Source organism: Rhamphochromis longiceps, linkage group LG1 (assembly GCF_057381845.1).
Source record: "Rhamphochromis longiceps isolate RC_006_pf linkage group LG1, R_longiceps_female_GT1.1, whole genome shotgun sequence".
NCBI classification, from domain to species: domain Eukaryota; kingdom Metazoa; phylum Chordata; class Actinopteri; order Cichliformes; family Cichlidae; genus Rhamphochromis; species Rhamphochromis longiceps.
The window spans coordinates 27,584,281-27,607,914 of record NC_140557.1 but is presented as its reverse complement, the minus strand read 5'-3'; the positions used below and the strand labels follow the sequence as shown (position 1 = coordinate 27,607,914).

The window sequence follows — 23,634 nt, the reverse complement described above, 5'->3', positions numbered from 1 at the left end:
TTCTGCAATTCTATCACATTATTTTGCGTGTGTGTGTGTGGGGGCTGAGTGACGCGCTCGGAGGGAAGGTGGTGTGCGCAGTCACAGAGGATGATTGATTGGTGTGATGTAACGAACTTTTAGCACGTTGTACTGCGCCCATTTCCGAATAAAGAGTTATCCCTCCCTTCTTTTGAGGCGATCGTCCAATCCTCTTCTTCTGAGGTTGTACAAGCAACTATTTAAAAGCGATCCACGATACTGTCCTTGTCTAACATTTCACTACCACACAGGGAGTGTTGTGTTTGCACGAGCCAAGAGCGTACATTTTCTGCAGATGTGAAGTTACAAAAAAAGACTTTGCAAAAGTTTTTTTAATTTTTTTTTCTCACACATAGTTCTCGGTCACGCAAAGGCGGAAAAAAGCATCTCAACAATGGCAGTCTTCAATAATTTCACGAAGATATGCTGGAAGAACTTTCAGAGCGACCAGTTGAATAAGCAGCTGTTCTACGTTGTGCGTTCCTTACACAAGTCAGCAGCCAGCGAGGCTTTGGGGATCTCTGCAACAGAAGAAGAGACCATGCCCAACAGGATGATCAAACCGGAGGAGGTCAGCGAGAAAACTCAAATCAAGACCCTGAACGACATGCCCGGACCGAACACCCTGTCCAACTTGATCGAGTTCTTTTGGAAGGACGGGTTTGGCAGAATCCATGAAATTCAGGTAATGGTGCTCAATCTTATGCTTCATTTTGTTCTTTTTTCATAGGTTAAAAAATAAATAAAAAATGTCTTGGCCTCGTATTCTCAGTGCTCAGCCAAATTTGTCACCTATGCGTAAAATGGCAATGTAGCGCACCAGGAGTCCGGACACTGGTCGACCTTCCGGTACAAGGCGAGAGTTTTGTAATAGTCCTACTGAGATGTGATGAGCTAACCCGCCCCCGTTTATTGCCAAACATAATTTGCCCCCCATTTGTTTGAAATAATCGGGGGTAAATTATGGTTCAGTCGTGGTCGCGAGTGGACGCGCGCTGGCATTCCATTGGCAGTCCGTGGTCACCTTCAGACTGTCCGTCTACCGTAAGAGAGAGCCTGCCCGCAAATGGGGGCAGTCTGAAAAAATGCACGACCGGTCGGTCCATCGGCCGGACCCAGAGAAAAGTAATGGGATAGTTTTAACTCACAAAGAGCTGAAGTTAAACAGAATCTTATCAACCAATCCACCGAGGCACCGCGTCCTCCACGTCCAGCGCCGTGCAGCTGTGATTTTGGAGTTCAGGGGAGCATGTCCGTGGGCAGAATACCTCCGCAAACTGCACAACCGCGGCAGCATAAATGAAAGCTTAATTAAGTGTCGTCTTTCAGATGCAGCATATGCAGTTTTTACACAGCGTTTTGAAACGTAGCCTATGCAAATTGGGCACAATAAGCGCCTGCCAGCGTGAGTACAACGAGTACAAAAGGGTCATCATTTCTTAATGTGTCTATATAGATTAATTGTTTGTAGTGAAATATGCTCGAGGTTACGTAATCGTTTCTAAATTTAGATCATTAAAACATTTTTTTAAGTTGATGTGAACACTGGCAGTCTTCTTCAATAGCATCTGCAACTTGGTTTTATTTTTTTATTATTTGAATGTTACACATTAACATTATTATACAAAAAAGGTCTTCAAAATAATCAGAACAATAAATAAGGAAGTAGTTATCATTACGTTATGGCAGGAGAGCAGTAAAATAAATTCAGTGCTGAAATCTATTAGTAAAGTAATTTACAAATATCTCTAGATATCCTGATTGTCACTGTTGCTTTCTAGATGGAGCACCGGAAGAAGTATGGAAAGATCTTCAAGTCTCGTTTTGGGCCCCAGCTGGTGGTCTCCGTTGCAGATCGTGACATGGTGGCTCAGGTGCTGAGGGCAGAGGGGGTGGCCCCTCAGAGGGCTAACATGGATTCCTGGAAGGAGTACAGAGACATGAGAGGACGGGCCACTGGGCTCATCTCAGCGTGAGTCCCCTTCAGTGTTCAAACCATGAGTTTTGAGTTTTGGCAACCTCAGGAAATAATACCTTGATCTGAGCAGATGTGTTGATTAGATTTCCATTACCCGTCCCTTAATTTATCTCCTCATTTCACACTTCCGTTTACTACTCAGTAGTCCACTTTAGCATCCAAAAAGCATCAGAACTTGCAGTTTTTCCAACAGCAACATCCCTTAATATTCAAATTGAGAACCCCCCCCCCATATGTCTCTGAATGACTCAAATAAGTGAATACAAGGGAATTTTAACTATCATTTTGTATCTTGTTTCCCAGTGAGGGAGAAGACTGGCTGAAGATGCGGAGCGTGCTCAGGCAGCTCATCATGCGACCACGTGATGTTGCAGTCTTCTCTGATGATGTAAACGGCGTGGTGGACGACCTCATCCAGAGGGTGTACAGTCTGCGCACCCAGCAGCCGGATAGAGCAACTGTCCTCAATGTGAATGACCTCTTCTTTAAATATGCCATGGAAGGTTGGTACCAAGTCTGTAGATTATTGGCTGTGAAGCAAATACCAGTTGGTCAAAAAGGATTTATAAGTGGCTCAATGCAGGCGAAGTGTAGATGGCAGGAAAGAAAATCAATGAGAAAAACTGAAATAACAGAAAAACTGCTATGAAGAGGTAACCAAGGGAGAAATATATGAACCACGTTATTCACTTCTCTAAAATTTAGTCACCAATTTTCGATAGAAAGTTATTAAAGTGGCCCTGTACTAAAAAGTCAAAGCCACTGATGGTTGCCAGTGTTAAACATCTTAGATTGGTAAAATTCTCTCTCTCTTACCTTCGTTTTTACAGGAGTGGCTGCTATTTTGTATGAATGCAGACTAGGATGTTTGGAAAATAATATTCCCCAGAAAACCCAGGACTACATCGCTGCACTGAACCTCATGTTCAGCTCCTTCAAGATGACCATGTATGCTGGAGCGATCCCCAAGTGGCTCCGACCCATTATCCCCAAACCATGGGAGGAGTTCTGTCTGTCCTGGGATGGTCTTTTCAAATTCAGTAAGTGGTTTATAGCTTGAAATTGTGATCAAAGAAGACAGATTAGTTTCATACTTGTATGCTCTGCTGAACTGCCTGGACAGTGTTTTAGTCCAGAAGATGGTAACCCAGTAATTTCTTACTACATAAAAAGGATACTGGAACACAGGAAGGAGAGATTTCCTAAGTATATCCAGGCCTAATTTATGCTAAGACTTGTGGTACTCTTGTCTAAGACTTCAATTTCTTTTTAGAGTGACCACAAAGGCTGTTAATCAAGTTCTGCCTTGATGCCAGAACTTCTAGAAAGATCTAGTTTTTTTTAGCTTTCCTATTTGGCTAATGCTTTCATTAAAACGCCAAGTAGTAGAGCTTGAAACCGGTAGTGCTCAATAGAAGGGAATGTTGATGTTGATTTGCATTTAAATCTCCACTGCTGTACCATTGGATAGTGAGAGTATGCAGGTCCATCTCTTACATAACCTACTCCTTTTTCTCTTGCTTTCCCTTCACTACCTTCCTTCACGATGACCCGCATTTTTTTTTCCCCCATTCATATCACCTTCTCTACCCCTCGTTAATCCCAGGCATTGTTCACGTCAATAAGAGACTCTCGGAGATCAAGGCCCAGCTGGAGCGGGGAGAGGAGGTGAAGGGGGGACTGCTCACACACATGCTCATTACCAGGGAGATGAGCGTCGAGGAGATCTACGCTAACGTAACCGAGATGCTACTGGCTGGGGTCGACACGGTGCGTGTGTGTCTGTGTTGTGATAAACATTGTGCAGAGAAGGGTTCGATGTATGTGAAGAGTTGCAGGTGTGTGTGTTTGCATCTGTGTGTGTGTGTGAGTGTCAGAGTCAGTGTTGAGTTTCAAAGGTTGTGTTTCTGGCGCCATGTCCATGCCTGTGAAGCTGTGCCAGCGTCAGGTCAGAGTAGTGTATCGGGCGGGTTACAGTTTCCCACTGACAAACTCGTTCTCACTCAGATTTAGTTTCTTGTCATTTGTCTCTGTCTGTTCAGTCAGCACAGGGGGCCTTTTGTCTCTCTCTCTCTTTTTTTTTTTTTTTAAATAACTAAGGTAGACATCTGTGTTCATGTTTCAACATTCAAACTCTTTGTATGCACTTGCAAATAATTAAGGCTGTGGGTTTAATGTCATCCACGGACCACTATGGGGGGTGTGTGTAACATGAATCTTTTATTGGCAGGCTAAAGAATACAGAAATTGGGACACAGGAAGGAGGCATTTTACACTGATTTTCTACCTCGCTGTAGTAGTGTTGATGTACATGCATTTGCAACTGTATGCGCGCCTCGTGCACATGTTCCTAGTTATTGCCTAATTTGTTTGGGGTCCTGTCATATTAATAAGAATAACGGGGTAGAGTATTTTGTGTGGAGCTTGGGGCCACGGGATAAAAGGGTGTGTGTGTTTTGGTGAACTTGTTGAATCAGGCATGTCCTGGTAGGGGGTGCACTAAGCTCAGCCATTACCTGACCCCATGGTGCATTTTGCCTTTAGTTGGTACACACAAGAGCTGTCAAGTCACATTAGCCACAGCCAGAGTTATAGCACAGAGTGGGCAGAGGTGAGACCAGGGGGAGAATAAGGGGCTGGGTGGGAGTAAGGGGGGGGGGGGGGGGGGGGGGGGGTGATGGGGTGGATGGCATAATACTGAGGAATACAAGGGATCAGGGTGTGAGATGGATGTTGGAAAATAAGGGGAAGATGGAGGGAATGGAAGGGGGAGAGGCCTCAGCCTTTTGAAAACTTTGCTTGGAGGAGCCTTTGTCATATGATTCCTCTCAGGCTGCATCTGAGGAGTTGCCAGTGTCTGTGCCAGCTGGGGCTGATTAAGAGCATGTTGGTTGCATGGAAAGAGGGTGCTAATGGAGAGGGAGGGGGGAGAATGCAAGAGCAGTGGGAAGGAACAACAGTGAAAAAGAATGGCAGGGTATATTAGTTGGTCCACAGGGAGACACTAACCTTAGATTGGCCTTTAGAGTTATGGCAAAACCAGGGCTGAGGTCAAAAATGCACTGGGGGTGGATGGAGAAGGAGTGGGCTGGATCAACAAGGAAGACCCTCATTAAACAAATGAAAAGATGTAAATTTAGGAAAAGTGACGCATGACATTTTCATATCATTTGGTCAACCGCCCAGCTCACTGAAATAAAATGTCAGTGGATATAAGTCGGAAACAGGAAGTCGGGCCAACTGATCAGATAACTCATGAGTAATTAGAGTGATTTGGCAATGAAGGATGAACTGGAGGAAAAAAATCAAGTTGCATTGCTAATATGGAAAGCAAAAATGTAAGAAGTCTGGAATGCATTAGCAGAAGGAGCCCATTGTGAAGTGAGATGAACAGAAGGATTTGCCAAGAACACAATGGAAATGTTAAAAGTTGTACAAGGCTAAACTTGTTTGGATTGGATTTCTGTTTGTGCAACATGGTAATAATCTCAGCCACATTTTCATTTTTCTTGCTGTAATTGTTTGAAATGCCTTGCCAAAGCCAACTGAGGTCATTTAATCAAGGTACAGTGGGATAAGAATGGATCAGATGGGTGAGTGGTGTAAGACATGGGAGAAAATTGTTGGGAGCACAGCTGGTGGAGGGACCTTGAGCATTTGCCCAGCATTTGGAATTGGGCCGCTTCTCCCTCAGATTCCCTTGCTGCTTCTCGGCACTTACTCAACATTATAGAAACTCTTATATCAGCTTGCACTGCAGTCAACTCTGCTGCAGCGCATCAAGAAAAGAAACGATATAGTCACAAATATAAAAACACCAGTACAATATTCATGAAATGCTCAATGTGTAAGCATATTTTTAAAATTTAAATTGACCATTTTCTGTTCTAGACATCCTTTACCCTGTCATGGGCCTGCTACCTGTTAGCACGACACCCTCATGTACAGCATCAAATCCACAAAGAAATTAAAAAGACCCTGGAACCCGGAGCAGTCGCCACAGCCGAGGACGTCTCTAACCTGCCGCTCATCAGAGGGCTGGTCAAAGAGACTCTCAGGTCAGTATGTATTATGTTTATCCTAGATCAAGACTTTGGTGTACATTAGTATTATAGCAATCTTTTCAGTCTTTGTGTGAATAACAGTCTTTGTATGTCCCACACTGTGATCAGGCTCTTTCCAGTTCTTCCAGGCAATGGACGGATCACCCAGGATGACTTGGTAGTTGGTGGATATTTCATCCCCAAAGGAGTAAGTGTGATGGTCACATTTCCACATCAGACACGGGCACAAGAAAGTGTGACAATAAGAATTGGCTAAAACATTATAGTCAAACCAGATGTAACATGATACACTATTACTCAGGCATTTCTCTGTTCCTCCCTCATGTATGGACCCATGTACAATAGCCCAGCTGTTTTCATTACACAACCAACATTCTTCCCCTTTCTCTCTCTCTCTCTCTCTCTCTCTCTCTCTCTCTCTCTCTCTCTCTCTCTCTCTCTCTCTCTCTCTCTCTCTCTCTCTCTCTTTTTTTTTAATAGACTCAGCTGGCCCTGTGCCACTACTCCACATCTCTGGAAGAAGAGAACTTTTCGGAGCCTTTAGACTTTCAACCAGATCGCTGGATACGGAAAGATACCACAGATCGTGTTGACAACTTTGGCTCCATTCCCTTTGGCTATGGCATCAGGAGCTGCATTGGGAGGAGAATTGCAGAGTTGGAGATGCATTTAGCTCTCATAAGGGTAAGAGATTACTCTGCTTGTGGTGCTACACTTTCATTTAAAAAAATGTCCAGGGTTCTCAAAAAGGTTTTAAAAAGTCTGGAATATGATAGGATTTCAAAGACTCTAAAATCTGACGGGCCTCAGCGTTTGCTTTGAGTGGAAAAAGATGTGTACTGCAACCAATAACAAAACAAAGATCCCATAACCACTAATGCAACCTCACCACCTTAGCTGAACACACCTATGTGAGCTTGTGTATTGTCTTCTTTGATAATAAAAAAATATATTTTTGTAAAATAATGTTAATTTAATTGGGAGGTACAATATGGATGGAAAATATCTTAAATGCCATTTTATATAATCCTAAAAACATCTTACAAGTAATTTATTTAAACCTACAGAAACCCAGCTGTCGTTAGCATTTCTCTCTTGCTCTCAGGCTCGTGCTGTGACAAGAGCACAGGGGGAAATGAAACTAAACTACAAATATTAATGTATCATACTGTTGCTCCATATTGTATTTTCCAAGTGTCTTGAGACAGTATGAACACAAATAGTAATTACTGATGCAAAATCAGAATAATGCAAAGCTTTGTCAAGACACTCCTGGAAAATTTGAATCATCATTGAGCACAAAAAATGCATTATCATTCAGTCTGACCTCCGCTTCCTCAGATCTACTGAGGAGTTTGTCGAAAGATGATTCATCCTTCACTTCTCTATATCACACACCTCATATTCCCTGTTATTTATTTATTTATTTATTTATTTATTTAAATGATTATCCTCTTATTTTTATGGTTTTACATAAAAGTGTGCTAGATAATGTGACTACTGAATTAAGCTAACTTTGATGTCTGTTCTTTGTCTTTTTGCTCGCTGTGCAGCTCATTCAGAAGTTCCACATCTGCCTTTCTCCTCTCACTGCTGACATCAAAGCCAAAACCCACGGCCTGCTTTGCCCCGGTGCCCCCATCCACCTGCAGTTCATCGACCGGGAAGTGGACGCACTCTCTTCTCCGTGAAATCCGCTGTACTGTTGGAAGTTTTTAAACACTCTGCTTTTAGACACACTCTCCACTCCTATATTTTAGATTCTGAGCTGAGAATGAGGTTTTACTCAGGAATGAAATGTGTTCATTAGCGACTAGGTCACAAATCCAGGACAAATATAAGCTGTAAGAATAACATTTGGACTGAAAATCCCCTTTTTTGTTTTGTTTTTTGATTGTAACTACTTCTGTGATTCAATTAAATATGGAAAAATGAAACTGATTGTAGCCTCTTACACTATTGTGCATGTATGCATATAATGTAATCACAAATATTAATGCATGTAGACATTCTGTTTCCTCTGCGTTTGAGCTAGGGCAGCTGTGAATGGACTTAGCTTAGCTAGGTTAGTGCAGCTGTTTATAACAAGCTTTACTCAAAGACTGTGTTACGAACCAAATTTTGTTAATTTCTTTCCCTTTAAAACTAGCATCATTATTTTTTTATTTGATTATTTTATTTTTTTGCTTTAATTTCTAGTGAATAAGTGCATTCATATACCGAAAAGGCATTACATGACTTTAATCTGTGTACTGTATATCTCTGAAGTACAGACAAGAAATGTTTTAAAATAGATTACCTTTTAAAAACAAAAAACAAAAAACATGGCTACTAGTTGAATTATCTCATGAGCTACAAGCAATGAATGTAAGTGCACATTTTCCATTAATCAATCCACTGCCTACGTTTTCAGGGGTTTGGATCAAAGAATGTGGTTAGACTTTGGTTTGTTTGCTATTTGTGAGAAAGTCCTCACTCGCATATGTTTTATTGTTGGCATTTGCTTCTTTTGTTTGTTTTCGAGATGGAAAAAGGTATGTTACAGTACAGTTGGAAAGGAGAGAGGCAAGTTGTTTGCGTGCGTCAGCATGAAGAATCTCACTGGTCGGCAATGAAGAAAAAACACTTTAATTTTTATCTGCTTTTTTGCCTCTGTATTTTTTTTTGTTTGTTTTGTAGTTCCAGTGAAACTGGGAAACAATAAAATGATTTATTACAACAAACAGTGTTGTTGTTTTGGGCAATATTTTAATATACAGACACTTCAGAGTTTTATCTTTTAATTTATAGAAACAGAACAAGAAATGATTAAACTGAGCTTTTTCACTGCAGTTTGTAAAGAACATGTAAAAGCTGCATGGTTGCAATGAATGACTGATATGACTAATAACTAGACTCTTCACATGACTCTATATACCACACCCATGTATTCATGTTTGCACACATGTTTAGTGTTTTATAAATGTATTAGACCACCACCCAACCAAACAGCTCCCCTAGATTAAAAATACTGACCAAAATCATTTGTTTCTGTGATGGTTAATCCACTAGTATTTGCAAGCTTTTTAATCATAATCTTTAATCAGAGTACTATTGCATGCAAGAAATTTTTTTTTTGATCAAGGTCTTTTTATTGAACAAAAAAATTGCTTTTAGCAACAATTACAGCAGTATTAACAAACTCCCCCCCTCCCCCCCCACCACCACCTATCCAGAACAGTGTAACAAAAACCCAGCCAGAGAAGAAGGAAGAAATAAGATAAAATTGAACTACAGATAAAAAAGTCAATAAAATAAATGAATGACAGCAAGGAAAAAACAAACCCCCCCCCCCCCCCCCCCCCCCCACACACACACACATTAAGCGATAGTATGCAGATTTAAACCATGTTATTGTATCATGTAATATTATTTCTTATAAATCTAAGCTAATCAGCAAAAGTTTGCAGCTTTGTGAAACAAGCCCTGGCAATAGATTTAGAAATACTGATTTTGAATAACAGATTAAAATGAATGCTTTGATTGAAATCTAGAATTTCTTATTGTTAGTAAATGACCTGGACCCCTTGTCTGGGGCTCTCCTCAGCTCTTTCACGGTTTCCCCTCCGTTGGTCTTCCTTGGACTCTTGCACTCTGGTGGTCTCTGGATGTCTGGAGTCTGGATCTCCTCCATACCTGCTTCATGCCCTGGGGGACGGGGCTATGGCTCCCCACTCCCTCTGGCAGGTCGTTACATGAAGAAACCTTTTGAATACAAGCGCGCTCATGCTCACAGGTGTACACACGGTGTTCACAGACACAAACTACACTTTTCTTGGCTGCTACCTCAAAGCACACTGTGCTCTGTCAATCTTACGTATATATGTGTGTGCGCGTATATATATATATATATATATATATATATATATATATATATATATATATATATATATATATATATATATATATATATATATATATATATATATGTGTGTGTGTGTATTTTTTGCCCCCACATCTTTTTTCTTTCCCTCCCTCTCTTTCTTTCTCCCTTTCCTTTCCCCCAGTCATGTCTGTCCCATGTGTAACAACTGAAAATCAAATCAAATAAATAACAAAGGTCAATCAAATGGACCAATATGGTCCACTTGGCATAGTAAATCTGTTGAGCATCTTTCTTGGACTTCAGGCAACAATTCTGATGGCAAAAGAACCAAACGGGACAGGTGGAGAACCCCCCCCCCCCCTCCCAAAACAAAACAAAAAAAGTAAATGACCTGGAAACAATCATGTTAATCTTGAACAAGTAAGCAAGGTTTTTGATCCTGATTAATGTTTACTTCGTTGAATTGAACGGAAACTAAACTAACCAGCTTCCTGTCAATCTTGGATCTGATGCCTGTATACTGTGTGTTCCCGTCCATCTAAGATCTAGAATCTGGAAGATAACTTAGATCAGCGTATATTTACTGATGTGGATTAATTTCTGTATGGCATCAAAGATGAAAAGCACAAAATCAGACGTGATGTCTTGCACAAGGCTAAATGCTATTTGTCTTGGCCTTGGTTGTGCAACACTGGGAGCAATGTGGTGTGCCTCGATGCTCGGGGAAGGAGGGCATTCCGGTTCACCATTTTTATCCACATTTCTCCCTCCCCTTGTTAGCAACTGTGTTACAGCCATCTTATAGCCATTCTCCTCCTCATTTTCAAACTGACTGTCAGACTCTAATTAGGAGGTTTTACTTTGTCAAAGAGTCTAGCCTTCCTGTACTGAAGGGAAAAATGTATAGGAATATTGTAGGGGACAGGTGTAGGTGCTTGTAGTCAAACAATGTTGGGACCTTGTGTGGAAAAAGTAGGAGCAGAAAGACGAAGCACAAACACACCCCCATCACTCCACACACACAGTAGGGCATGGAGGAGGAGAAGAGAGTGAAGGGACACAGCACCTACCCTCGAGTCTAGTGGACCACATGTGCAATATAAATATGCAGGGGTGGGGAGGTGCAGAGTGAAGTAAGTGGAAACTTGTTATTGTCTATGTTGTGGAAGTGAACCACAGGCAAGGAAGTTGAGCTTGGAATAATAATAATAAATTGCATATTTCTTTCGTTTGGGACACACTGAAAACAAAACACAGCGGTTAAATGAGCAGAAATTTCGCACTTTTTACGTCGACGGACACGGCTCCCAGAGTTGCCCTCTCGCGATTTTTCGAGAATTTTTCCAACGAGAGTTCAACCGGAAGTAAATAGTATTCATGGCATAGTAACCACTAGTGAGAGGGGACGAAATAGCAATTTAAGCGCGGATGCTATTTAATTCATCGAACTGAAATCGTTTGTAAACTTCAGAGTTAGCAGCTTCAGCGTTGAGAGGCAACAGACCTCCCTCCACCACCGGCGTTTCGATAATAAACACAGCAGAAGGGTGGCGGGATTGTGCAGCACGCTCGGGGCCTGGAAAGACGTGTGCTAGCCCAGCCAACGTTACGCTGCGTTAACGCGGCAGTCAAGCTAACGTCACGTTTAGCATCACAGTCTGTCCACTGAAGCTGCTAGTTTCACCAGCTAATGTCAGCTGTGCTTTTACACAGATAAACAGCATCAGCCCCGATTAGCTTTAACTGTGGCGGTGGTCGAGGAAAGGCTCCTTTGGATCTAAGATGATCATTGAAAACCTCGATGCCTTGAAAACATGGCTGTCTGAAACCCTCGAGCCCATGTAAGTATGGTTAGCCATTAGCCAAAAGGCTTTAGTAAATTTAGTTTAGTCGGAGTTACACAAACTACTTAAATGAATGGGGGCTTGAAAGAGTAAATTTTGCTCCAGTAAAGGTCCCGTTGCTTTATTGACATTTTACTGAAGTAAAAATTAATTTTGGTTGTGAAAAAAGTTGCCAAATTAAAATGTACTCCGAGTAAACATAATGTGTTGCGCCTTTAAAAGGGTAAGGGAGAGGAAAAGCTGTTACATGGTAATAATGTGGTGATAATATGGTGGTTAACCATGTCCTGTAATATAAGATACATGATTAGAACATTCTTAGTCTACGAAAAAGTGTCCTTAATATACGAAACAGTACTAAGTCCCTTTTGCTTAAACTCTGCTGCATGTGCAAAATACCACTGGTCAAATATATAATTATATAACTGCTTTCCTCAGTACAGCCAGCCTAGAAATAACCAGATTAAATAACAAAACTGTCACACTGTGTCCCCAAACTTGATTCAGCAACATTAAAAATGCACGTCACATAACCAAGCAGCTTTATAAAGAACAATAAGGAGATGTAATAAATCAAGGCAGCACAGAGTTGCAAATAATATATTGTTAACTCTTAATTCCTGGTATCACTTACAAGAAAAGCTAAACAAAGTACTAACTGAGTCAGTTATTTATGTTATTTAAGCTTTAAATGAGCCAGAACCAATAACATTTCCTACCAACAACAGCAAAGCTACTGCCTGCTTTTGTGGTGTATTGTAAATTCAGTGGATACAGTTAGTTAACTCACCTGCATTTTGCAGCTTTCATAAACGACTGTGTCCTCCCAACACGTATTGTCACAGACAAATTGTCTGGTTTTAAAAGGAAATCTTGTTCAAGTGTTATATGGATTTCTTTCTTAACGATTGCAGCTGTGATGCAGACCCTTCTGCGCTCGCCAAGTATGTTGTTGCGTTGGTGAAGAAGGACAAAAGTGAAAAGGAACTTAAAGCCCTTTGTATAGACCAGCTGGATGTATTTCTTCAGAAAGGTAATTATTAAAGCTTTATTTTCCAAGCCCCATTACCTTTATCATGTGATCCTGAATGTTATTTGACTCTGGTTTAAAATATTATTCTATTACTTTTTTTTTCTTTCCAGAAACCCAGCCATTTGTGGATAAGCTGTTTGAAGCCGTTAACAACAAAAGCTACCTCCCACAGCTTGAGCAGCCACCCTCTGTGATCAAAGTTGAGAAAGAAGAGCAGAAGAAAGATGAGGTTATCTTCTTTTAATGTCAAGAATTTCAAACAGCCTGAGTACCCAAAGATTATTAACATCAGTTAAATGCACACTTGCTAAACAGTATGAGCAACCAGTTTAAATAGGCACCTTTTTTTTCTTGTTCAGGCAAATCGTGAAGACGAACGAGACAAGAAATTTTTGCGACGCGTGAATCACAGCCCCCCACAATCAAGTTCTCGCTACAGCAGAGACAGCAGGTGTGTGCATTTGCCTGTTCTCATTTAGAAAAAACAAAACAAAAACCATGTCAACATGTGTTTTTCTTTCACTCATTTCACTCATTGTTTAAAAAAAAAAAAATTTTCAGGAGAGGAGATGACCGTAAGCGAGACGATCGCTCCAGGAAGAGGGATTATGATCGCAACCCGCCGAGAAGGGACTCTTACCGTGAACGCTACAATCGCAGAAGAGGCCGCAGCCGCAGTTACAGTCGTAGTCGTAGCCGAAGCAGGAGCTGGAGCAAAGACCGTATCCGAGACCGTGACAGAGACAGGGAAAGAGACAGGGATCGAGATCGCACCAGGAGCCGGTCCCTCAGTAGAACTCGGTCGAGAAGCAGAAGTCGAGGTAAGAACCTGATTAACTCAGGTTGTAAAAATATCAGTATTTTTCTTTTTAATGTGCGAACATGCCAACTTCATTACAGATCTTAGAACATCTTATTTTTCCTGGAGATGTATTTGTTTGGTATAGGTGTGTATTTCCTCTGGTATGAATTTACCCAATCTTAAGAATTCAATAGGATTTCCTGAATAGTTCACTGTATATGATGATCTACCAGTGCTGAGCAGTTAAAGAGAAAAAGGATCAAACTAAAAACGGTGTACCTGATTCACAGGTCTGATTTGTCACTTTTGTATATGTGTTAGTGATTTAAAGCCATGTGGCCTTTCTTTTCTCTCTAGAACGAGACTCTGGAAAGTTGAAGTATGATCATGAACGAGGGGACAGGTCAGAGAGTGGTGATGGATATACCCCAGCTGCTCTTGTCTCCACTGCAACCACTTCACACTTCCCTGTGCCAACACTGAGCAGCACTATTACAGTCATTGCTCCCACACATCATCACAGCAACAACACCACAGAGAGCTGGTCAGACTTCCATCCCGAGCACCCTATGGATCGGGTCCCTTTCAACAGGGGGCCTCCCCCTCAACAGAGAAATCGATGCCGTGACTATGACGGTAAGGACAGCTGATATTAAATATATATATATATATATATATATATATATATATATTAATATATTAAATGTGTTCTGTTTTGTTCTTGGACGTTGTATATTTGTTTGTTCTACATAGCTCTGTTTCCTTTTGCAGAAAAGGGATTCTGCATGCAGGGGGATCTGTGTCCTTTCGATCACGGAAGTGATCCCGTTGTAGTGGAGGATGTCAATTTGCCCAGTATGTTGCCCTTCCAACCTCCACCAATTCCAGGTGTGGAGCCACCACCACCCCCAGGCCTCCCACCACCACCACCTCTCATGAACCCACCACCTGTGAACCTTCGGCCACCTGTGCCCCCTCCAGGTGCCCTTCCACCTAGCCTCCCACCCATTGCAGGTAGAGATTCAGATAATAATTGCTGTATTTCCTCTTTTTTCCTGACACTTTGATTCAAGGTTTTAAAAAGTACTAATAGGTTGAATTAGCATTAAAGCAATTTTAAAGTTTAGGGACTTTTTTAAGTCATCAAATAAATTCTTTATGCTTAAAACTACAAAGTGATATATCGCTACAGAAAAGGGCTACCAAAGATGTTAACTCTTGCTTTATCTGGCACAGGTCCCCCTCCTCCTCTTCCTCCACTGCAACCAGCAGGCATGGATGGTCCTCCCAATTCCATCACCAGCTCCGTTCCCACCATTGTCACCTCTGGGATGCGCTCCTCGCTTCCACCACTCTCAAGGCCACTCTTCAACTCTGGTAATGTCTCTAATCTCTTATGTAGTCTATATAATTTTAGATTTATAAATTGGTTGCTGTACTTTACCCCAGTATTTTATGAGCTAAATGATCCTCTCTCTGCTGATCAGATCACTATGACATAGACGTGTACAATCCCGAGGCCCCCAGCATCACCAATACTTCCAGGCAGATCTATCGTCACCGGGTCAATGCCCAGAGACCCAACCTGATTGGTCTCACTATGGGGGAGGTCGATCAGCCACACAGAGGTATTTTAAACCATTTGAACTTTGAAAAGACTGTCCTCAGTTATATGTGCATTTCATCTACTGCAATCAGAAGTGTTTCTCTAGACTTGTATTCTCCTTTTATGAGCCACATGTGTTGGTCTCAGAAATTAACCTATCAGTGTTTGTTCCAGCAGACAAGATTCCCAACAACAGTATGAGAATTGTCATGGAATCTGATTCGAGGAAGAGACCCGCTCCATCTCATGATGGAGGGCTGCCCACCAAGAAACCTTGGTTTGACAAGTAAGAAACACTTTGTTTTTGTTTGTATTTTTTCTATAGTATGTAAATGGCCTGTATTTGTATAGCGTTTTACTAGTCCCTAAGGACCCCAAAGCGCTTTACACATTCAGTCATCCACCCATTCACACACACATTCACACAACAGCACATGTAAAGAGGGGTATAATTTGACACATGTGAATTGGTTAATTTTCTCCTCTCTGCTCAGAATCAACTTTAATAAACCCAACCACCAGGGCAGCCACAAAAGGGCTCAGTTTACTCCTAACGCCAAGCTGCTTGTTCGGCAAATTCCCCCCGAGCTCAACAACATCAGCAAACTCAACGAGCATTTCAGCAAGTTTGGAACCATCGTCAACCTGCAGGTCAGTTTCCGGATATGGATGTCCCGGCTTTGATCGTTGTTGGTTATTAACACGTGTAACCACAGTATAGCGCAATCATATATGCTGTTCAGTTGGTGATTGATGTGTGAACAGTATGCATGCATGGATCTGGTATTAAAAGGTTAAAGAGTCACACATGGTTTGTCTAGTGGTTTAGATTAATCTTCTAGGTTGTCTTTTAGAAATAAAATATAAAATTATGCCATAAAGCTATTTGAGTAACATGATTTGCAACAGCTCTGGTCCAACATAAATCTGACAGGCAATATCAATAAAGATATCACATGTCAAAATAAGAGATTGACTGCTAAGGTATCTTCAAAAACAACTGCGTACTCTTTTACAAAATACATTGATGTAGTTTTAGGCTTTGAAGGATTGGACAGTAAAAGGTAAACATAATGACTCTTGGGATGATCAGGTGGAACTAACACCATGTAACTGCTCTTGTGTCCGTTTAGGAATCAAATAATGTTGAATTAACTCTTTATCTCATAAAGATGACTTTTGATAACTTCCCCTCTACCCTTAACGACAAGTTTTGACACCTCAGTATATATCAATCAAGACGTTTCCTGGAAGCAGCATAGGCAGAAACTACCCTCGCTAACTTCTAATGCACACCTAATTATTTTGTTTCATAAGGAGGCCTGAAGTATAACGGAAACCACTCACTACATCTTGAAAGCCCTACTAGGCTTTCAAGATGTAAAGAGTTAAAATTTCAGAGTCCGATAAAGCCCCTCGTTGTGTTATCAGGTTTGTTTGCAAGAAAACTGACTTTGATCGTGTCTATGTGCTACTGTTAAGGCAAATATCCAGATATTGGCTTTAAGCTGCTATATTTCTGTAAGTTCAGCTAAAGCTGAAGATAAATCTGTGTCATGAGTGAAGCTGATGTTTGCGAGTGACTTAGCTGACCACAGCTCATCACACACACATTGTTATCCCCTTGAGTGACCGTGGTTTTCAGATTGTAATGTGTTGTCCTCTGTCTGTTTTAAAAATGGTTTTAAATGTTTTTACAGGTGGCCTACCAGAGTGACCCTGAGGGGGCACTGATACAGTTTTCCTCTCCTGATGAGGCAAAGCGGGCCATGCAAAGCACTGAGGCGGTTCTCAACAACCGTTTCATCAGGGTACACTGGTTTCGTGAGGATGGAAACGATGCCCAGGGCCAGTCTCAGTTACAGCAGCAGTTACAGCCACAGGTAGCCACTGTTAAAGTCAGCCGTCTCTCATAACACGCTTTTGCAGACTGTTATCTTTACACAAGCAACTGCTTTTCCTCTAATTTTCTTTAAAATAGGAGGCACTTGCAAACCAGTGGATTCATTGTGATTACAGATTCACAGTAATACAAGTTCCTCTAACTTAATCAGCTTAAACAAGAACACACCACAGCCAATGTTAATGTTTTAAGGTGTGAAATGTATTTCCTGTTTTAAGGGTATTTTTTGATAATTTGCAAGAACTAGACACTGTGCCACATTGTCTTCTCTTGGCTCTCTTTTTGCAATGTAGAAAACTCGGCGGCTGTAATACCTGTCATTTCTGCACGTACAGCACAAAGAACTTGTTTTGCTGTCTAAAAAAATAAATGCAGTGGAGGCAAATCTGGAAGAGGGACAGCCTATTTATCCGCTAAAATGCCTTCCATTTCACAATTGTACACCGTCTTTGTTTTTCAGCAGCCTCCAGCCACTTCCCTGAAGCAGTCTGTCAAAGACCGTCTGGGACCCATGCTGCCCCAGAATTCAGGGCCCGGTCAGGAATCCGGTGCAGCCTCACAGGTGTGTGTAGGCGGTCTTGCTGAGGATGTGTTTTGTTGCGTGTACTTGTCAAAATTTGCCCGAGGTCTGTATAAACATTTCCCCCCTTTTTGACCCCCTCCCCACACCCCTTTTGTGCAGAATCCCACTAAGCTGTCAGTGAAGGATCGTCTAGGCTTCTGTACAAAACCAGCAGCTCCAATTGAAAAAGTAAGTCTCCACTCTGTGTTCAGAAGTCTTTGCGTCCCTTTTAAAATGTTCTCCTTCTCTTGCAAATGTAATTGTTTTCTCTCAGTTTCAGGTGTGTTCAACGTCCATGGGACTCACAAAGACTGTGTACAATCCTGCTGTCCTGAAGACAGCACAAAGGACCTCAGAGGAAGCTTTGAAGAAGAAACAGGTGAGAAATGGATGGAAATTTGGAGGGGCAGTGATTTATAAGTCGAGCAAAAAAACTGTATCCTATCCCCATTTCTAATTACACAGGAAGCTCTAAAACTGCAGCAAGATGTGAGGAAGAAGAAGCAGGAAATATTGGAGAAGCACATTGAGACACAAAAGGTAAGATGCAGAAGGAATAAAGGCTTCTGTTGCTCAGTGTTAATTTGCATAGATTTGGATGATTTGAGTAAGATTATTATGGTGTTTTTTTTTAACATTTATTTTCACCTCAAGTGTAATTATTCAAATATGGAGACATCAGCAAATGTTAAACTTGTATTTCTCTGCTTATGTCTGCTGCAGCTCCTGATATCCAAACTTGAGAAGAACAAATCAATGAAGGCAGAGGATAAAGCCAAGATCATGGAAACTTTGGACATGTTAACAAAGAGCATCACCAAACTGCAAGAGGAGATAAAATTAATCTCAAGCAACAGCAACCCACTGCGGATAGCAAAAAGCAAGGCCCAGGTAGTGCTACCTAAAAGAAGAAATACACCGATATGGTCAAACAAAAGCCAACTGATAAGAACCTGATGGATTATTATTGATTTGATCTTGATTTCAGTGATTGAGTTTTTTCTCTCCTTTTTCTTCTAGTATATCACAGAAAATGGTTGTAACTTGCTGTTGCTGTTAGATTCTCCCACACTTGATATATTTGCTTGTTTTCTGTTTTAATTTAAAATTCTAGTTGATGGCCAGCATTTATTTTTATTAAATCTGCTTTCACTCACAGGCACAGAAAGAACTGCTGGATGCACAGCTGGATCTGTATAAGAAGACTCAGGCTGGAGAGGACACAGCCCTGTTGAAGATCAAATATACCCAGCTGCAAATTGAGGTATTGAATTTAAAAAAAAAAAGAAAGAGGGCAAGCTTGAAACCATGTATAAAAATGCTGCTTGCACAGTAGCCACTTGAGGGCAGACTTGTTCTTGGAATTTCAAATGATGAAACATAATCTCCACTCCAGCTGTGTTCTGATGTGCTCTGATTGTTTTCTTTCAGGCAGCTAAACGGGGGCTGCTGTCACCAGGGCGGGGCCGGGGTGTCCATCCTCGGGGCCGCGGTGCCGTCAGGGCTCGGGGAAGGGGCTCTAGGGGGCGAGGAAGAGGTGTGCCGCTGCACGCAGTCGTGGATCATCGACCAAGAGCGCTGAAAATTTCTGGTTTCAACGACACAGACCGCATAGATTTGCTACCACACTTTGCTGTAAGTGAACCTAAAACGGAAAAAACAGACATTTGATAGCAGCCACTGTGCTGTGTAACAGTGTAAAATGACAGGATGTTAAAGTTTTACGTTTGGTGAGCATACAGTGCTCATCTAAAGATAATCATAATAATACATTTAAGAGAAGATATTAAAAATATTGACACTGTTTAGTATATAGCTGTGTTATATAAGGTGTAAAAAATATTCCATATTCATAATTTCCAGTGAGCTTAACACTGTCTACACTGCTTCCTCTGCATTTTAACCAACTGTAGGTTAACAGCAGGCCACGTTGCTGGTTTGTTAGGAACATTTTCCTCACTGTTGTGATGTATTAGTTTGTTCAATGACCAAAATGCTTTGCTTTCCCAATCCTGTAGCAATTTGGAGAAATTGAAGATTGCCGGATTGACGAGGGTAACCTGTCCGCGGTCATCACGTACAAGACGAGAGCGGAAGCAGAGCAGGTGATGCACTTTAACATTCAAACAGTGAAATGTCTGTTTCATTTTTTTCTGCATTATGGCTCGTCCTTGGATTAGCAAGGATAAGGCACAAAGACCAGCAGCTAAGCCTGATGTTGACACCTGCCCCCCCTCTGTCTGCTTTATGTTGTCCACCTGCAGGCGGCTCTTCACGGAGTGAAATTTAATAACCAGACTTTGCGCCTGGCTTGGCATAAGCCTGTCACCACTCTCACTACTGCGGATGCTGACGAAGCAGAACCTGAGGAAGATGAGGTTTGTGGATGTTTCTCACCTTGCCTTAGTGTTGGCACTGTTGATTCAGTGTGGGGGATTTTCTGACACGTGAGTCACGAGGAGAGCATTAGACTTATTTCTTCCTCATGCTGCTATTAAATCCACTTGGAAATATTTTCTTTAGTGAGGACTTTTTTAGATGTGCTCATCTCAGTAAAACTTATCAAATATGTTTCTTGTATTTAACAGCCACAAGGGGGAGCTCTTACACATCAATGCAGGAACTGTACTAGGATTGTACTGATCAGCCAAAATATTAAAACCAGCTGCTTAATATTGCATCCCATCACCCCTACTCTCCCATACTTAACCCATCATGGCACTGGGCTACAGATTCAATGGCAATGGCAATTTGTGGATCAGGATTTCTTCCATTCCATACTCCTCGGCCCAGCTGACATCATTTTGGACGTTTCTGGGGATGAAAAAATGTTGTTGTAGATGTCACGCTTCTGACTGCCCAGGGTTTCCCATCAGAGTATTGCATTTTCACTAGATGATCATTGTTGATTCACTTTATCTGTTTGTGGTTTTAATATTGTGGCTGATCACACTGATCAGCCACAATAACAGTGCTGGTCAGTGAAATTCGCACAGCCCCTCATACCTTGATTACTCTCAGATGGAGAATTTAGTTTGTCTTAGGACCTTTTTAGAAAGAAACAGATGTGTTGTGGAGTTTTCTGCACTTTTTAAGCACGTGTAGTAATCTCAGTTTCTTTTCTTCTGTCCTATCAGTACCCAGAAGAGTCTCTAAGCGATGATGCGCTGCTGGCGGACGACGATGAGGAAGAAGACGACAACGAGCCTCGCCCCTGGCGCAGATGAGGCTCACTCAGATGTTTTTTTGTTTGTTTGTTTTCTTTTCTTCCTGTGGTTACACTGGTGTGGAGGACAAGTGGAACTTTAGAGAAGATTTCAATGCTTGCTTATAAATCAGCAAGACACATTTCACTTTGGCTAGATGTGTTTTTTTCCCCTAGAATTGCTGTAACTGGCAGAAAAACCATGTACAAGTTTAATGAATTTCATTGTGTATACCAGATGCAACAGTGCTGATTTTTTTTTTTTATTGCTCTTAATGTAGACTGTTTTTTTTCTTTCATATTTGGGTTCACAGAATACAATTAGTTTGTTGGGACATATGACAGCTGATCACTGAAAGACACATTTTTTTGAGTTCCTAAAAATAAAAAAAAAGCTGTGTTATAATTTAAACCAATGACAGTAGCTTTTGCAGAATAGTGTTAGGTTGACTGGTTTAAACGCTTGTGTGTAAATATTTTATGAATGAGTTTAATTGATTTGTATGAAAGCTTGGCTTCTAAGTTCTTTGCTTTACTTTGGATTGTACAAAAAAATAAAGAATTGAAATGGTCTAAAACATGCTGCCAAAAAAAAAAAAAAAATCCCTCCCCCGTTTCCCAAAAGAAAAAACAAAACAATTGGCAGTGGGGAAAAAAAAAAAGCAGCCAAAAAAAGAGCTGAAAAAAGACCATTTCAACAAACCAAAAAAAACCTTCATCTTCACCTAAGAGCAAACTTCCTAAAAAAACCCAAACAAACTCAACAGCTTTAACTGGAACTGGTAAGTGCCATGTAGCACCAAATGGCATATAAAGGTAAGGCAGACATCATGCTGTATATCTGTTTTTGCAAAAAAACCAAAACATTTGGAAACTGATTCAATCTAAAATTCAATCTTTTTTTTTTTTTTTTGTAGGAGCTGTCAGTGTGCTGCAGCTTCAACACATCCTTCTCTAAGAAGCGTCAACATTTTACGCTAATCTTGTCATGTTGTATCGACTGTATCAGTCTTTATTTGGTGCCAAGCTCAATGTGATGCTGTATTAAAATACAGAAATATTTTATAAATTGGGGATTGATTATTGTGTGACATTAAGATATATGCAAAAAGTTCGAGTTTGACAGAACTTTGTTTACATCGCACACTGCTGTGCTGTTTGTAACGGGAGTAATTGTGTTTAAAAATTGAACACAACAGTATTAAGTAACAGTTTTGTTTTCTGTAATGATGCATCATTTTGATGAAACAGCCTTGTGAATCTGTGTAATAGCTTAGTGTTGACTTTACGTGTAATTCTGGATTTTGTTCTTGTACCAAAAAACTTTCAGAGCAGTCGTCTGTTCCACTTGAGGTTTTTGTGCTTTTTGTTAAATGAAGAGCCTGTTACTGATAGTAGCAGTCAAATGCAGGTATCCATTTAAACCATGGCAGTGTTCATGGTGAGCCTCAATACCAAAAGTCTTTGAGCAACGTGGGCCATAAGAGAGTGTCGTATAATTTGGTTGGTTAGTTTTTGGGCTGACACATTTTTTGTAGTTCTGCCACTGTACCTCCACAGTGGGCTTTGAATCAAACAAAGTGAATAACATTCTGCTTTAATTTAGGGGTTTAGCAAAGCATTACGTTAACTTTTAAGGTAACAAATCCATTTTTAGAGGCACAAAAAAAATTAGACACTTGACTGGTTAACAGTTTAAAGGTCAGGTGAGTCCTGTTTCCTTGTTATTTCATGATAAATGAAATGGATAAAAATGATACAAGAACCATGCCACATTATCTATCATATAAACTAAGGCAATTTTTATTGCATGGGCGTGTATGGCTGCTGGTGGAATCAAGTCACTATTGTTTATTGATCTAACTGCTGATAGAACTAGTGGGATGAGCTGTGGCGTGCATAGGCCTTTACCCTCTGCTCACATTTCAGTGCTTCACAGTGCAGATGGATAATCACCTGAAACATACTGTAGGAGGAAAAAAAATCGTCACCTGATCCCAACTTAAAAGAACATGCTTTACAGTTAGCGAAGACAAACCCGATGACAAAAACACTCACGAACAAGCAGCGCCTGAAGGTAACTGCAACTGTGCAGGCCTAGCAGAACATCTCAAGTGAGACATTTGGAGATGCCCATGTGTTCTAGACTTCAGGCAGTAATTCACTGCAAAGGATTTTCATCCAAGTATTGATACAAATCCTTATATTTGAGGATTATTGTCTTTTGTTCAGTTGCTTTTGAGCCTCTGAAAATGAAAGCAATGTATAAAAACTAGAGATGGACCGATCCGATATTACGTATCGGTATCGGTCCGATACTGACCTAAATTACTGGATCGGATATCGGAGAAAAATAAAAAATGTAATCCGATCCATTAAATATCACGAAAGCACCTCACAAAACTTGCAACACGCCGTAACTCACCTCAGAACGTATGCATCACGTGATAGAGCAGCTGTGGCATGCAGGACCTGTCGGTGGTCTGGATAGCATGTGGAGCTTCGCTAGCAACCTGGCATTTCATCTCCGACAAAGTTATCCCCGAGAGAAGTAAAGCAAGTGTGTAAGTCCATCTCTGAATGTTTGTAAAGCATTCCCACGTTAAGCTTAACAAGCGACTGCCTCTCGCTCTCCGGCTGCTACTTCAATCGTGAAACTGCTTAAATCAGCTGATCGGCTTTTCTGTCGCGAGTCTGTCTCTCGTTTGTTTTTGGTCCACTTTGCGCCAGAAAGAGCAAACCAGCGGCTGA

The 23,634-nt window shown here is 41.1% G+C and overlaps 2 protein-coding genes across 4 annotated transcripts; both read left to right on the top strand.

Annotated features, from left to right (window-relative positions):
• The first annotated feature begins 224 nt into the window (after nt 1-224).
• cyp27c1 (cytochrome P450, family 27, subfamily C, polypeptide 1) lies at nt 225-8,786 on the top strand. Its single transcript, XM_085403796.1, has 9 exons — nt 225-706; nt 1,803-1,993; nt 2,303-2,502; nt 2,830-3,039; nt 3,606-3,769; nt 5,891-6,057; nt 6,172-6,250; nt 6,544-6,747; nt 7,617-8,786. Exons 1-9 carry the CDS (start codon nt 416-418, stop codon nt 7,752-7,754), a joined length of 1,644 nt encoding a protein of 547 aa, XP_085259922.1. The 5' UTR covers nt 225-415; the 3' UTR covers nt 7,755-8,786.
• A 2,481-nt stretch (nt 8,787-11,267) lies between these two features.
• Nucleotides 11,268-21,599, top strand: rbm26 (RNA binding motif protein 26). 3 transcript variants are annotated; one of them, XM_085403762.1, is made up of 22 exons: nt 11,268-11,769; nt 12,687-12,805; nt 12,916-13,034; nt 13,165-13,256; nt 13,367-13,626; nt 13,965-14,243; nt 14,379-14,621; nt 14,844-14,984; nt 15,095-15,235; nt 15,388-15,499; nt 15,708-15,864; nt 16,914-17,096; nt 17,580-17,678; nt 17,799-17,867; nt 17,953-18,057; nt 18,144-18,218; nt 18,402-18,569; nt 18,838-18,942; nt 19,110-19,313; nt 19,697-19,783; nt 19,943-20,056; nt 20,816-21,599. In XM_085403762.1, exons 1-22 carry the CDS (start codon nt 11,711-11,713, stop codon nt 20,903-20,905), a joined length of 3,021 nt encoding a protein of 1,006 aa, XP_085259888.1. In that variant the 5' UTR covers nt 11,268-11,710; the 3' UTR covers nt 20,906-21,599. The 3 variants fall into 3 exon arrangements, with proteins under 3 accessions (XP_085259888.1, XP_085259872.1, XP_085259880.1); XM_085403746.1 differs by having other exon boundaries at nt 17,577-17,678; XM_085403754.1 differs by having other exon boundaries at nt 11,269-11,769; nt 15,391-15,499; nt 17,577-17,678.
• Nucleotides 21,600-23,634: the final 2,035 nt, after the last annotated feature.

Coding starts and splice junctions, on each gene's coding strand:
- cyp27c1 (XM_085403796.1), top strand. CDS start 416: ATGGCAGTCTTCAATAATTTCACGAAGATATGCTGGAAGAACTTTCAG. Junction 707..1,802: donor GCAGAATCCATGAAATTCAG/GTAATGGTGCTC, acceptor GTTGCTTTCTAG/ATGGAGCACCGGAAGAAGTA. Junction 3,770..5,890: donor TACTGGCTGGGGTCGACACG/GTGCGTGTGTGT, acceptor TTTCTGTTCTAG/ACATCCTTTACCCTGTCATG.
- rbm26 (XM_085403746.1), top strand. CDS start 11,711: ATGATCATTGAAAACCTCGATGCCTTGAAAACATGGCTGTCTGAAACC. Junction 13,627..13,964: donor GTCGAGAAGCAGAAGTCGAG/GTAAGAACCTGA, acceptor TTTTCTCTCTAG/AACGAGACTCTGGAAAGTTG. Junction 18,570..18,837: donor TAGCAAAAAGCAAGGCCCAG/GTAGTGCTACCT, acceptor TTTCACTCACAG/GCACAGAAAGAACTGCTGGA.